At 38.8% G+C, this 16,362-nt stretch overlaps 1 protein-coding gene across 15 annotated transcripts in view; it reads right to left on the bottom strand.

Annotated features, from left to right (window-relative positions):
• CLASP1 (cytoplasmic linker associated protein 1) overlaps positions 1 to 16,362 on the bottom strand; it is a 176,481-nt gene that overhangs the window by 51,360 nt on the left and 108,759 nt on the right. For 12 of the 15 annotated variants that reach the window (XR_004842286.1, XM_035896290.1, XM_035896292.1 and 9 more), the window contains 3 exons: positions 6,685 to 6,788; positions 4,166 to 4,189; positions 2,994 to 3,238 (listed from right to left, as the gene is read on the bottom strand). Coding sequence is in view for 14 of the 15 variants with exons in the window: in XM_035896290.1 (XP_035752183.1) it covers positions 2,994 to 3,238; positions 4,166 to 4,189; positions 6,685 to 6,788 (373 nt within the window). In the remaining variant the exon portion in view is untranslated. The remainder of the gene's footprint in view (positions 1 to 2,993; positions 3,239 to 4,165; positions 4,190 to 6,684; positions 6,789 to 16,362) is intronic. The other 3 variants (XM_035896288.1, XM_035896289.1, XM_035896298.1) reach the window with 1 other exon arrangement.

Here is a 16,362-nt window from a genome sequence, read left to right as displayed (position 1 = left end):
GCAGGCACACTGAGGAGACAAATACATAGAAATGGAAGACAGACTGACAAGTGGGCAACCTAGTAAGTCAGAAGACAATTACATCAAGGCACAATCTAAGTTCCCATTAGTAAGAGATTATTAGGCACTCAGTAATGCTCTTTTTAAGCCAGGCGAAGAAAGAAGGACGTGTGGGTCCCTTTCATAAGATACTGAGTTTGAGTCAAATGCAGAACTGTTTGGTGCCAAAGCTCTTATTTGCAATGTATTGAAAATACAAGTCTTAGTTTTTCTACAAAGCAAACTGGCAAAGAATGCAGAAATTTTGCTTGTTCACTGTGCAAACAAAACCAGAGCAAGACAGTTACTAACATTTCCTGCATACTATGGAGGCAATTAGATATTCTTCACAATTATTATGTAATTAGAGCAACTACTGAAATGCACATCAATTACTTGGAGAACAGCTGTTCAGATCTTGACTACAGGTACCCTCTTTCTGGAAAGACATTAATTCTACAATCCACCAACATATCTTCCCCTCTCTCAAAATCAGCTTCAAAGAACAGGCCAGAACACGCTAGTACTCTGCAATTATTTTATGTTATCTTGTTTATAAGTAACACAGGACATTTTTTCAAATAAACCTATGCATGAAAGGCTGATCAAATTTTAAAAGGGCACAAAAACCATGGTATTAAGAGTTTGATGTAGAGGAAAAAGTCTTTGTAATGACACCACGGCGAGCTGTCAGCTTCATTCAGGATGAGGCTGCACAGTCTCAAAACGACTACTCTACAATGCTCTCCTGACTTGCAGAGTACAGTTCTCTGAATGAACTCCTATTGATAACTCTAATGAATTTTCTTTCTGGACAAAGGTTACATGAAGACAGCAAATATAAGTGTGTGTCTTTCTAAAAGCTTATGGGCCCGAGGTAACAATGCAAGTACTAAATTGAAACAGGCAGTAGAAGAACGTTTCCTTAAGGGACTTGTTGGCCTTTTTTTATTTAGACGACCTTATGGTAAGCACAATACCACTCTACATGCACATCTTTCTGGATATGCAAATCCCAGCTAATATAGGATCTGCCATCTTTCATTTCAGAGTACTAAAGAAAACCTACCACATCACTGCCTTTTATTAAACTATACCACAACAGAAGATATCAGGTTTAATTAGAAGGCAGACAGACTTGCCCCTTGGACTAATGACCTTCATGATGTTCTGCAAGATGCTGTGGGAACAAACAGGATGATAAAATCTAATCATTAGAACAAGCATCAGATCAACCCTGATCCAAGGAGGAAGCAGACCAAAGGAAATATAATCTTGAGAACTAAAACTGGTAACAAATTAAAAAAAATAACTCTGCAGGGGTGGAGTTTCTGGGACAGGTCTATAAACTATTCAGGATCAAAGCTAAGTAACATGCTAGCTAGAGGGACTAGTGACAGCAGTACAGTTCAAAAACTGCAACCAGCAGGATTTAAAACAATAGTTAAATTCTACGGGCGTTTCTGCCAAGAGCTACTGATCTGGATAAATAGCCCATCACCCCACCTTCTCAGCATTTCCTCCCTTGAACTGGCCCAAACGGCAACTTGAAACCTGGATTATAATCCTCGCACTTTTGCGGTAAAAATCAAAGCCTCACTCAACTTTTTCATGCAAGTATATGAGGTGCCAGAGTCTTTGCAGACAGTTCATTAAAATAAAGAAAAAAAAGACAGCATACATGTGGGAACTATCTTTTAAAAGACTCATAAATAGACCACATCAAAAAGCATCTCTGATCTAGAGACTGTAACTACCCATATTAAAAAACTGTAGCACTTCCCACTTAAGGACTGCATCACATCATCTGAAGTGCTAGAATATTTTTATGATGGCAAGAGAATAACCTTTCCAGGCCTGCTCCCAGTACATTTTCATTCATCCTGTTAACATGAACCACCACATATTTTCAGCCAGCGAAGGCCTTTTAAAATGGAAACAATTGCGCAAATCTGAGTAGGTAGGCTATAAACCATACAGCAACCACTTATAAACTTGGTTATAGTTTAAGTACATAATATTCGTAACAGGAAAATAAAAACGTCACAGCTATTTATGAATGTTATCTTCAAAGGAGCCAAGAGATAAACAGCTTGTTTCCAAATACTTTCACCACAAACTAAGGGTGAAAAGCCTATGGCCTGAGAGCCAGTTGTATTTTGTTAACATGACCTGTGGCCATATGAAGTTTCCACATGACTATTGGGTAATTCTAGGATCTGTTTTAATGTGTGACATGTCAAAGGTATTTGAAGGGTTTATTTGGCTTTCAACAAGGGAAAAAGCTCTGCCTCTCCTACCATAAGCAAGGTTTTAGAGTTGCTACACCTACTTCATTGCCTTAAGAAACTTCCCTCTACATTCTAAACTACACCATTTATAGGAGACTCAAGTTTCTGATACAAGATTTTTCAAGAGTTACAAATAATATCTATAATTATACCTAACACAGCCTTCATAAAAAGTCAAAGTATACCCAGCATATGGAGAGCACTGCCTGATCTCATCTTTGAAACACACACCCTAAGTCATTTCAGAATAGGTGCAGTGAGTGTTTGCTTCACCAAGTTGCTGGGGAAAAAAATATTGAAGGTTCAAACAGACTAACGTAAAAATGGTACCACCCTTTGAGTGCATTTACATTACCATCGTTGTGGGAAATCTCACTTTGCTGCAACAAGGACCTACTAGTGGAGGTCTTTACAAGACAGAGGAAGGGTAAGGAAAGATAGCATGCTTACCCAAGTCTATATTACTGCCACAGATTTAACACAAATTATACTAGTGAAACACCAGAAATTTTTCCAAAAGTAATTGAAGTCCCATATTGTGGAGACAAAGCCTTCACAGCTGTGAAAGATACTATCAGTCTACATAAGGCGGGTACATATTACTGACTTCTGACTGTAGCCATCTCTCATGAATAACCAACACTATAAAACTATCAAGGTCACCTCAGTGTCCGCTGGCTTTTCAGTAAGTTCTGAAGACCTATGAGCCCCTCTTTCCTTTCAGACCAGTTGGAGCTGGCACAGTGGTTCAGGACCTCGGCCACATCTTCAGTCTGTCGCAGGTAGTGTGGAATGCCCCCATTCCGGGAACCATAGGAGCGCTCCGAGCATGCGCTTGATGCATCGCTGTTAGCATCATCATCGGAGTACATCCCATAGGGTTCATATCTTCTTCTCACTGGCTTTTTCTGGAAAAGGGGAAGTTCAGAGTTGGTAAGTTATATACAGTTACATCAATACCTAAAGAAAAACATTCTATCTGCAATCACTAAAATGAAGACTAATGCTATTGTTACAGTGACAGAAGTGTTTAAAGACCTCATCAAGCACTGCCTGCTTACCTCTCGCAGCAGAGCAAGACAGATCCTATTGATTTCAAATGAGACTAGTTGAGCAACTAAGGGGAGTAGGGCCTGCCTTCCCCAGCATGAAAGTGAGATACTTATGCTCAGTGGAATTAGCTACCAGGAATGAAATCGTATGTTGTTTTATTGTCAATAATGGTCAGTTCCACTATTACAGATTCTACAATGACACAACCTCTACTTGAAGAAAAAAAAAAAGGAAGAAAGAGCTGAAGGAATCTGTGCTGACATGCACAGTAACTTTGATATTACTAATGAAAGGACTCTAGGAATACAGTGGGATATAGAAGATGACAATTTCTCTGTTAGTTTGGGCTAGGATTTTTCTAGAGGTTCCCATGGGAGTTGAGTGCTCAAATCCCATTCATTTCCATAGCATGGCATTAGAGGACCTAATTCCCTTAGGAACATCTTTGACAACGTCAATATTAGAAGGGATATTAGAATAATTATGGTAGCAAAACCAATTGCATCCTATACTGCAAAATAAACTCTTAAATGAACTTTAACAGAACAGGATTGATAAGACGTGTCAGAAAAAGATTGCCTATATTCTAAAGTGTTTGCTACAGAATTTCTTCCAGTGTCCAGTCCTGCAGTGCTTGGACTTGTGAAGGCAGCAGAGTTTTGCTTCCACTAGGACTGCAGGATTGAAGCATAGAAATTAACTCAAGTGCAGTATCATGGGTGTTAGCAACAGGGTGGGGAAAGTTGGAAAGTAGAAATAAAAAGTCAAGAAAGCACTAGTACCTTGCTCCTGGAGTCTCCTAACAGCTGTAGGCAGGAAAATATTGAAGGGTGGGAAAAAGCATAGAGAATTATGTCAGAAGCTTATGTAGGGTTTGTTTTTGCAACAAAAACGTATAGCAAATGTGTCTTAGCAAATTAAAAAAAAATACAGTTTATGCAAAATAAAAGTGGGTATAATAACGCCTGGCTTTATCTCCTAATTGCTGCACTGCTCATATACCCTACCATGTCCATTAGGAAGCTCAGAAGTGAGATTATCTGTTAATAATGTTTTTGATGACAGATCTATACACAGCACCTCTTTGCTTACTTTTCAGAAACGCTGCTCTGGAAGATACCAGAGTTTTTGGTAGTGATTTATTTCCCCACACATTATCAGTAGCATTTGATTTTAGAGTCTTGGAAAGAAATACTGATGTCAGGGAACCACTATCTACAGTACAGCACATTTAATCAACTTCACTTAACCAAGTTCTCTTTCAACCCGCAGCTCTTACACCACACTTTTTGAAGCTTAGTTTCTTTTAAGACACCCTGGCTGGCACCCCTGGCTTAAAGGCCTTACTTAACAGTGAAGTTTCCATCACTCTTTGAGCTCTTCTGACAGATCTAGCACTGATTCTCAGTATAGATACTGTGGGTTTAGGCCAAGTCCAGCTCTCTAACAGAAACAGTGGATCCAACAGGAATTGTACACATGGAGAAGAGGTCACAAAATGACCCATTGTGTTTTGTTTAAAACGAGTATTTTGCTGAAGCCATCTTTGGAGAAGTTCTTTTAATTTCCTACTACAGGGAACAGAATATTCATCCAAAAACAAGGCTGCTGGGTAAAAGCTGGCATCATGCTACCCTCCCAAAATGAGCCTGAACCAAGTTTGTAAATTGTCTGTTGTCAGCAGACAACTAAGAAAAAAAGCAAATTAGTGTGGTGGGAAAGAAGGGGACAACAAGATCACATTTCATCCCCTAAGGTAATTCAAATTCAGACTGACAACATAGGCAGTAGCACTACCTGGTCTCCAGCTACGCTTATGGATTTCCCTTTTAAGTGTTCAGCTCTAAGTTTTAAGCATTCCAGTATAATGTTATTTAAATTATAAAAGTGGAATATTTAAAAAGGGAACTCCGTAAGTCTAGCTGAAGATTAAGTCACATCCAGAGACATCTCCGTGATCACAGCGGTGTTTCAATTCACTGCTAACCTCTCCTCCCTCAAGAAACCTGTATTTAGCAACTGCTCACATTCAGGGATACAGTCTGGTTTTATTTAATTACAGGTGATGGTTTGCCTGTCTATGTTCTTAACTGCTCTAGTGGCAAATCTGATGTGCTGAGAGCAGAAACTACCTCACAAGCTGTTGCATTTGATAATGAAAATGCCCGCTAATGATTCAGCCCACTCAATGCAACAATGCCATCTCTTATATACTGTCCTACCTCTATATTGTTCACAAGTACTTTTATATTTTACGGAAAGGTAGATTTCATAAAAAAGGCATTTCTCTAGGAGTACTCTAATAATCATCTAGAAATGGAAGTGACATGAGCTGGGTAATAACCAAATATAAAAAAGAAAATGATGTTAGCCATCCTTAGGGAAAGCGAACTAGGAAATGGAGAACAGACATCTCTCAATATCTTGGAACATGGTTCATTCTCAGTAAAGACAGATATGAGATATCTGCCTCAGATACATCAGGAAATCCTCCCCTCAGCTCAGGTCTAGAGCTGGAGAAGACCCAAGGTACACTGGTCCCCAGGTAATGCTGTAGAATAATTGCTCCTGCCTCTACATATCCTCTCTCCCCCAAAACCCCAAGGTTAATCCAAAGACTTATCCTAATGTGTTTTCTGAAGAGCAGAAGTCACTTTCTGGGTTCTACCCAAGACATACTATAGTACAGTAAGATTATACAGGACAATAAAATTTCAAAAAGTGACAATAAATTTACTTGGAAATACACTGGATATTAATAAATACAAGGAGCACACTACACATACATTTCAATGTAACTGCACAAGCTAAGTTATGAGCTGATCTAAGGATCTAGCCAGGTGCAAGTAACACAGGGCAGGAACTTGTGAAATTCTCAGTTCTTGTTGAAACCTGATCAGGAATCAACACTAACAGAGAACACGCTGTTCTTCTGACTAAATCTTCATGCAGGTAACAGGACTGACGGAAATCCCTGACCCCGCGGGTGCCAAGCACCCCCACAGTGCCTCCTTCATCCTCTGACAGCCAAGTGAAAGGCAAACAGCTGATTCAACCCATCCTGCAGCTCTAGCACCGAGCCACAGCGGTCTCTTTGATAACAACTGTGGAGAACTAACATAGAATAACGAAATAAATATTGCTGCCAGTATACCCAAACACAAAACGGCAAAAGGTAATGAACTACAGCATCAGACACTGGCACAATCAGAACAAAGCTATTTAGAAAGAGGAGAACGTACGTACAGGTAACTTTAAGCCACTTTCCGGTGTCGGAAGCATTTTGTATTTTTCCTCTTACCAGTGCATCAGCCACAGCAGCCTCCAGATCTGTGCTTGTGCTCAGGACTCGCATGGCATTCACAGAAGCAGGCATCCTGCCTGGCTGTCCGAGTCCAAACCGGTCTGCACAAAAGACAACATTGAAAGGGACTGTTAAATGAATTCACATTCACTTGGAATCCTAATCAGGTGCCCGAGCAGCTCTCCCCACAGGCTCTGGGAACTCGCAGTGCTTTTCCATTAAACACTCTTTTATCCACAGCTCTAGAGAGTTTGCCATTAGAGTAAGAAATAAACTATTGTTTGTTGGGCCCCAGAGACAATTTTGGATCCTCAGGGCAACTTTTAAATTGCTTTTTTTTTAAGCTGGGAAGAAGGGTATTTAGTTTGTATTTCTTTTTACACAGAAGTTGTTTCAAAGTTTTATTTTAATGACAGAAGCAGACATGTCAGCCCCAATCTGGCATACTCAGAAATCAAGAGAAAGCTTCTCATTAACTTCAGAGAGACAGAATCGTGCCCAGTGTCAGAACATGTTAATAGCCGAGCATTCATCCATCCTGCAGCTGTCTCTCAGGCAAGGATGCGAGACTAGCAGCACCAGATTGGCCTATTTTGTGTCTCAAGGGTTGGTTAACCAGTAGACTATATCCCTACGCCTCACAGTATAAAAATAAAGTTCATTATTTGCTTGTGAAGTGACTCCAATTTTTGTTTCATTATTGTTCTTGAGAAGTAGCTTAAGTGCTATTTAAAAGGTCTATGATATATCAAAATGGGGTTTTTTTGATCAAACAATATCATCTTTCTTCCTTTGAATTTGATGGCAAAGCTCTCAATGGCATCCAAATCAACAGGATTGAGTTCAAAATGCCATTTACACTCCTAATTAGTTTACTTCATCATTTGCCCAGACTACCAAAAGAGTTACTGAAATTAGTTTCTTTGGGCAAAGGTCAAATTCAGAAAGCCACACTAGCAGAGATATGACAGAATCAGTGACCTGAGTATCACAGGCCAGGCTCTGGCAGCACAGTCCGTCTAGATGGGGGTAGATCAGATACCGTATTACTGGGATCTTGGCTCCGGTCTACAAGCAAGAAGAGATTGGTTTTGGCATTCCAAGTTTTTGTTTCCAAGTGGGCTTGGTTTTGCTCAAGAAGGAACGGGAACACCCTTCCTGGGACATACTTTATACTTCTGTCCCCTGCACCCACACATGCCATTAAGAGTTTTGCCAGCAAATTCAGCGGTGTACGAATCAAGCTGCATGAACCCATTAAATAGACCTTCAGCCGACCCACACTGGAGGCAGTCATCAAGCAGTGAGAGGGGGATCAAGTCACACAGGCCTTTTATTAGTTCATCCATATTTAATTTAACAAAGGAAAAATACTGTTTATCAAAATGCATAACTATATTGTGGATTTCCACAGAACGGAGGTCAAACATGTTATTCAGCAGCTTACTGTATTTTTTTTTTTGAAAAACACTGCGCTTATCACAAAACTTCATGTTTTCTTCTTTATCTTCTTTAAAAGCCTACTGCACTGAAATATCTTTTAAGGAATTAGCTCACACTGACATGCATAATTTAAATCAGAGACTGAAGTTTGCCAGTCTACTGTCTTAATTCCAAAGCTTTACCTGACTGTGTCAGAGATTAAGCTACTGAGGGGAAATAGGGAAGATTTTTTAAATCTACAGTATCTTGAGAAAAAAAAACAACCCTGAAGACTAGTATTTGTTTCAAATAGAAATGTTATCTATCAGAATTACATACCCAGACAAGACATTTCTGATTTACAACAAAAGCACATTTTCTACAAAACACATTACAAGGGAAAAAATAAACAAACTTCTTAGAACTACTGCCAAAAAGTAATCAAATAATGACATTTCACAAAAAAATAAAAGTTGTATGTGTTATTACTATCCCCTTTTTTAATGCACTTGGGTTGAAGAATCATTTCAAGTGTTTCAGAGAAACAGTACTTCATCCCTAAAATGGAAAGATCTGTACATTCTTAATAGAAGCACAGAGAAGATGATTATGCATTAGGTCTGATTGAAACTAAAGTCACTACTACAGCGATAGACACTACAAAGATGTACAGAAGACAACTATTTTCCTAAGTGTAAATAATATCTGGCACAATACGAGGGTTGTAAATGTTGAGACAAGTTCTGGACTCAGTTTTATATTTAAACCCAACTCAGTGACATTACTCAAATGTTACTGAGATCAGAATTTGGCTTTAACTTTTGAAATAAGATAGCATAAGAAAATACCACTGTCATTTGTTTTCATGTTAATTTAGTATTACATTAGAAAAGGGAAGATAGTTTGTTTTTTTTAAAATGAAGAACAGAATGACAAAGTAATTCAGTTGTAGATCAGTTTAAATACCCAGCATAAAGAAACAAAATGGAGCTTTTTTTAACAAATCAAGTACAGTGTGGCATGCTGGCTTTTATCTGTCTCCACGGCTATCAGGGATTTCCTGAAATACTTCTTTTAGTGATCTTTAAATTCGTAACACCCAAGTCACTCTGGGCTTCTCCCCAAGACACTGTTGCCATACCTGAGTGCAGAAGTTAGACCTTAGGAGAGACCTTGGCATACCTCTAACATGGGGCTGGGAACACATCTGGCTCCAGGAATAACCAGTACAGGCAAGCCCAGTGTTACTGAGCAAGAAATAAGCAGAGTATGCCCTGGCCACATTCCCTTGTCTCCCTAGCTAGATTTGTTATACTACTTAGAAACTTGGTGAAAACTCCCAACAACCATTTTTGGCCAGATTCTGCCATTTTTAGAAAGATTTTGACCTTCCTTAGGATGCAGATACCTATATGCAATCTGATTATGCCTTGTACTAAACCATAGGAGCCAAGCATGAAGTGACTATCACAGGAAGTTGAATGCAAACAAAGCTGTATTACGATTGAGGTTTGGGTTTCTTTTTTAAAATCTTTTCAATTATTAAATATTACTATTAATCCAAACTGTTACTTTGAAAATTGCCAAAGAGTCAAATCAGCTTGCATCGTTTCTGCCAAGTAACCTGACATGGGAAATGTTTTGAGAGTTTTAGGTAAGTGACAGCCATTTAACTAGACTTAAGAGAAAGAGTATTTTTCACTCCCTGTCTGAAGGGGGTTGATTAAATAACTTACAGTATCACTAATTCCTCATGCAATTTTAGCCTCCAAGCAAACACTGAAGCCCTCATTCATCTTTGACATCACCTTTGTCCCCACAACTAAGTTTCTATTGACCCAAAGCTAGCAGCCCTCACTCGTTTCTTTTTAAGACTCCCAGTAAAATATCCTGATTCCAAAGGGAGTTACAGGTTCTCTGCAACTGCAAACCCAGCCCAAGGGTGGGGAAGCCGCCACTGGAATCTGCAGATTTTTCTCATTATATGTAAGCGTTAATCTCCTGATGCAAAGCCCAGTGAAATTAAGAGAATAATTTTTTCAACAACTTCCATGTACTTTGGACAAGGCCTTCAGAATTACATGAAGAACGGATCAGCACACGTTATCCTCCAAAGTCCATTTTGAAAGCACATCAGGTGCTTAATTCTTGCTGCTCTTGTGTATTTTGGAGAGGAGGATCCCACAAAGCACTTTCATTAACAAAGACAGGAGTCCAGAATATTTAGTAATAAATGGGATGAAACCCACTGGGATCCGGTCCTAGGCATTGGGACCCGCTACACTGCTAAAGAGTAAATATAAGCAGAAGTTGCAAGTACTCTGCATCAGTCAGGATTTAGCCCATGCTGCACAACTGATCCAATTTACAGGAGAACTGAGAAAACCCTGGATCACCCTTTGTTTAAACACTGCTCACAATGTTCCTAAAATACATAAAATTAAAAACATCCAATAAATTAAATTCAAAACAAAAAGCCACATTGAACAAAACAGAACAGAAAGCCCCACAGCAGTGAGAAGCACATGCCAAGTGCTGGCTGATGCACATGACGGCAAATGTTAAGATGGTGTAAAACAAGACTACGGATAAGAAGCGGATTCATGCAGTTAGCGCTTGTTCACCTGACTGCCCAACAGAATCAGCAGTGGAGAGAGCACTAGTGGACCTGGAATGACGTCGAGAAGCTGCAAGTAGAAGGAATGGCAACACCCACAGGATTAACACACATTTAACCAGAGACAGAAAATGCCACAATCCAAAGGGGATGCGTGTGACCGCTACCGGTAAAGGTGTTTCATAGTGACAGGGAAATGACGCTGTATATGAATGCATAACAGATACAGTGCAAGCCCCACAGCGACGCCTCCATCTGTAGCTTCCCCCCTTTTCCCCATGACCGTAAACACGATGCATGACAAAACTCATTTGTAACAGTCCCAAACTCATTGCAGTTCAGCAAAAAAACCCAGTGCACATCAGTCACGTTCCAGACCCACAGATCTGGAAGATGGCCATCATGAGAACGTGGAGCACATAACTACAGAGCAGGATTTAGATGTGTCTGATCTAAACCCCAAAGTAAAGCCATGACGAATGGTTAGGAATTGTGCTTGCAGGTATTTTTCCACAACATTCTAGCCTATGCATAAAAAACCAACATTAACAAAGAGAATGAGTAACCACAGAGGTAGAAAGAGTCATACAGGGAGGTCAGGCAACCACTGCATATAGGTCTTCAGGTTGGGTTTATTTTCTGAGTAAACACACATACACACATATCGTAGCTGTTGCTACTACCAAAAGCCTCTTGCTTTTAACAAATTTTGCATACATGTTTCTTGAATCTAAGTATGTACATGCACAGATAATCTAAATACGCACATCATACACCTATCTAGAATTACACCACATGTATACAAATTGTTAATAGCAACGGAGCACAAACAGTAGCAGAAGAGCTAAAACCAAATATAGCTCCCACTTCAACTCCCAGTTGCCAGCAGCACATGAATCACAAAATGCCTTTGGAGAGGTTTTCAGTTCTTGGGTTCAGCATAAAGGTGAGTTCTTTACAAGAGCAAATGGAAAGCTGGTCCAGCCATTTCCAAATTACAGAAATTTAGTCTTTCCAATGAGGTTTTCCCACTGTCTATCCATGACATGCTCACTGAGCTCAAAGCAACTGACCCAAGAAACTGATTGCTCGTTTGAGCAATTAATTCACCACAGACTCACTGAAGGCCTTGTTGCTTTAACATCATTGCTAGTACTGTTCAGAAACTGAAAAAATAAAGCAAAATCACCTTCTAATACAAATAGGTTTTGTCAATTATGCATATACGTATGCAGTAGAAAAAATGTAAGTCTTCTGTTTAAGGCAAAGAATTCATAAACAAATACAAATATTATAGAATAGAAATCAGCAAAGTAAGAAAAATAAAATCTAATTTTTTTCCCCAGCTGTGAGAGCTTGACAAAAAGCTATACATAATATGCAATGTGGTCTTTAACTATGGAGAACACATGCATTTCTTCAAGAGAACAATCCCACTGACACTGTAAGCAGCTCATAAAAAATCTGCCGGATCAGTGCAGGATTACAGACTGAACCTGACAATTAAGATTCTGATCTCGCAATTGCTTTCTCCCAAGCATCCGCTGTACCCCTGCGGACGTCACTGCAAGATCGAGGTCCATGAAGAAAAAGGAGTAACCAAAAAAAAAACCAAACCACAAACCAAAACGCCACACCTCTGCAAGAAGCCTGAGCATAGGGTGACTCTTCCATGGTGTTCCCTAACTTAGAAGGTGAGACATTTGGTGCACAGACATGCATACCTGCACAGCAGCCCCAAAACAGAGCAATTTGCAAGGTCAGGATGTCAGTGTTGACATTGACCATAATACTGTTAAATGCAAAAATCCTGTCATTTACATGTAGCTAGCTTAAGTGTAATTCACTAACACACAAGTTAATCTTTATGAGCAAAAATAGACCATGCACAGTAGGATTATATTATCTTAGCATTAATGTAAGTTTAACTGGGTTCTAGAATTACTGTAATAGAATCATACTGGTTTGGCTTAAATTGACATATATAAATTTCTTTCAGATGAATTACACACTACATAATTAACAAGTTCATGAACATGTTTGAGCTTAAAGCATTTCAATGAAAACACAAGAAAAAAAGACGATAACTATATTGGGTTACTATTACATTGATACTTCCTCCCCACATTACCTTCATGACTTAATAACAATGTGTTTCTAGAAATGCATTAGTCTTCAGGTAATTAAATATCATGAGCTAAAATGAAATGTCCCTCTCGCCCCAATAAAGTTTGTTACAAACAGTGTAGCAGACGTTTGTAACTGAAATTTTACAGTCAGTGTGTGAGTCAGACTCAGCAGTGGTGGTGGTATACCAAACTCACACCAGCTGTGATTCTGGTACACTGCATTTATTTTCAAAACAAGGGCTGAAGACAGTATTCCAATTGATGTATTTTCAATGAAATAAACAAAACACAGCACAGAGACATAGAACACTGACAAGTTAACCCTGAAATCCAGCCTGCTGATACACTTTGACTAGAGAAAAAAAAAGCTTCATCCAAAATTGAAGCCAGGCAGTTAACTACAAAAACGAGCTACAGTTGCCTATCTACGATCCCTTTATGGTTCCGGTATCAAATCAGCTTCATTTAATCAATAAAAAGTTCATCTATTTATCTTAAAGAGCTATGAACCAAGTTCTGAATGCTAAGCTGAACTCCTCCCATTTTTCACCAAAAATTGAGATATTACAGATAATGCAAATAGATTTTATAGCTCACTGTACCTAAAAATAATGAAGTTTTGAACCCAAAAGCCTCTCTAATATTAACTTGAAGATTCCACTCTACACCACTGAAATCAACGGGATTTTTGCCAATGATTTCATATGGATGAAGACAACCAGCCTGTGCACTGATAGCCAAATCAATAACGACAACATCTGTGCAAGCTTAAAAGATTATTTGAAGTACAGTATATTAATCAAGTATGAGAATCAAACATGAAAATTTTTCCCCATCTATATTTTTCATAAACTTTCCTCAATATTGGATTAAAGTTGCAGAATTAAGCCCAAAATGCTACGTTTCACTTGCACACTACATCACATACCTGTATTTTGTCACTATCTGCAAAATAGATCCTGTAATACCATTCTTCAGCCTTGATGAAATTTGTAAGAGCTTCTTTCTCACCTTTAATACCACATGCACAGCTATGAAATTACTACATAAATGAAGAGGGCCTGGAGATCAACTGTATTTCATGTCTGAGATGACAAACAAGTCTTTCATATGACAAGCAATGTATTTGGTTGAATATATGATATGGCATTTGATCAGAAACATTAACTATCCTGCTGATTTCAGCATTGAGCAGAAAAACTTCTGCATGTGGTAAGTGTAATGAGATTTTTCTATTTGTACTGTACATTTAAGCTGCACATTACCGATGCTTCCTTTACAACCTCAGCCTTTCTATGATTTTAGGCTGCTTGAAAGTTTTCTACAAAATGGCATGTGCAACTTCTTAATTGAGGACTGACGACGTCAGATAAAACCTCTAGAAAAAAGAGCTTCTATCTCTATTGGAAGATTTAGTATAGAAGTGATACACTGTTACGGTACCTAGCTGCAAGAAAAATCAGACCATGAATAATTAAAGTCACTCAACAACAGGCTACAGTGCTACCGACTACTTCGCTGTGACCTAGAAAATAGAGGCTTGCTTTCCCATAGATTTCCATCAGTGCTGTAAAGTGAAGCACAGCAGCCCCATAAAAACCGATTTAATGAAACTAAAAATTACAAAATTCAAGCTAAATTATTTTCCTGCTAACAGTGAAATGCTGAGAACCAGAACTGAAGCATGCAGAAGAAAACAGAAGGGAAGCAGGGTTGGAAACAGGGAGTGTGTCAGGAATCCAACAGAGGACAGGAAGCGAGCTCATTCCACCTGGCAGTGTCTTGAAAGGGCAATCAGAACAAGGGAAAAAGGAAAAAAAAAAAATATTGACCCTTAAAGCTCTAACGCCTACATGTACTCACCAAGTGGAGGAAAGCCCCGAGCAGGGCTTGTATCTCGACTGCTCTCACGGCTGGTATCACGGCTGCACCCCTGACTCATGCTGGGTCGGGGGATACGACTGCTCCGTGCTAGCATGCAGCATGGAGAGTTTCAGAGAAGGTGAACAAGTTTAATGAGGACAGAAAGCTCAAAGTCAAGTCACATTTCTGTTAGTTACGGTCATTATTACATTAGTAATTATAATTTGCAGCAGCCTGCTCAGGCTCTTTACAAACCGACTACCTTGCACGCTGAGCTCTGTTTGCGATGTGAAATTTCAGCAGCATTAAATGTCTGGTTGACAGTCTGCTTTTTTCTTAAGCAATTCAAGTTTTGTTATTCAAGTAGAGCAGGAATCTTCAATCATTTAGGGGAGCTCTACTGTTACAAAACATGCAAAACAGATGAGGCTAAAAAGAAATCCTTCTGGAATATTTTTTCCTTAATTATAAGATAAACACTCTTCTGGAAGAAAACAGCAGAGTTTTAACCAGGTCAAAATTTTTTAAAGTAGTCACAATACCAATATGCTCTTTTTACATAGATTTGTCTTTCACAAGGATAGTTTTGCCATGAACAAATATCCTAAGGAAAAAAGGTGTATTGTACACACTCAGAGATATTTTTCTCCAATGAATGACACAGGCATTTAGAACCTGAATACCTGAAAAATGGGTTAAAAAGTGGTTTGAGTTTTAAGACAGCAGCAGCTTCAGATCTTTAACAGAAGCTATCTAACTTCTGCTCCTCAAACATTTCTAAAACCTTATCTTTATGGTTCTATATGCACATGGATTAAGACATATGTGCACTTAAGGGGAGCTTTAAACTACATTCATTACTTTGACAAACTCCTACATCCAAAAGACTCTTATCTTTGGTCTGGCAGCTATCAAGTGTTCAATTTCCCACAGCCTAATAAGGCTCCTGCCTGTCATCTGCATCATGGGAACTCATCACATGCACACTCTTCACTTGGCCAAATGCAAAGTAGAAGATACAAGATTAGGCTGCCTTCGTAGTAAAAAGCAATCCCACTGACTTTAGCTGAAGTTTTGTCCATGTAGGAAAAACAGACCTAGGCCCTTAGAAGGTTGCTTAACATCAAAGATTTTAATTTTATGATTTTATAAAATGAGCACTTTAGGTATTTAAAACTGGATTGTTCCTCTGCAAATTCTGTTCATTTTGTATGAAAGATATTTGCAGAAAATTATTAAATAAGCTTTATGCCTGGTAGAGAAGACAATGCTTTCTTAGGTAAAAGAATAGCAGTTAATTGTCATGAGTTTACCTTGAAGAATTTAATGGCTAAAGAGGGCTTTCCTTTGCTATTTTGAAAAGGCAGTAGCATATTTTAAGTCTTCAGGAAAAACCTTTAAGGAATTTTCTCACACACAGAGTAAAATCTACTCTACCACCTTTGATGACAATGGAGCAGAGGCAACATACATATAACACGAACCTGCTTTATACGAATACTTTAAAAGTATCCTCGTATTTATAAAAAGTGTCATTCGCATGCTTCAGAATATATATATATTCTTATAAAGCTCTATTAGCTTGCATACAGAACTTAAATGCCTAGATTCAAGCTATAAAGTTTTCCTACAGTGCTTTTGCGG

This window comes from Egretta garzetta, unplaced genomic scaffold (genome assembly GCF_000687185.1).
Source record: "Egretta garzetta isolate BGI_Z169 unplaced genomic scaffold, ASM68718v1 scaffold326, whole genome shotgun sequence".
NCBI lineage: Eukaryota > Metazoa > Chordata > Aves > Pelecaniformes > Ardeidae > Egretta > Egretta garzetta.
The sequence above is the reverse complement of the archived record's forward strand: the minus strand, read 5'-3'. Positions and strand labels throughout refer to the sequence as shown.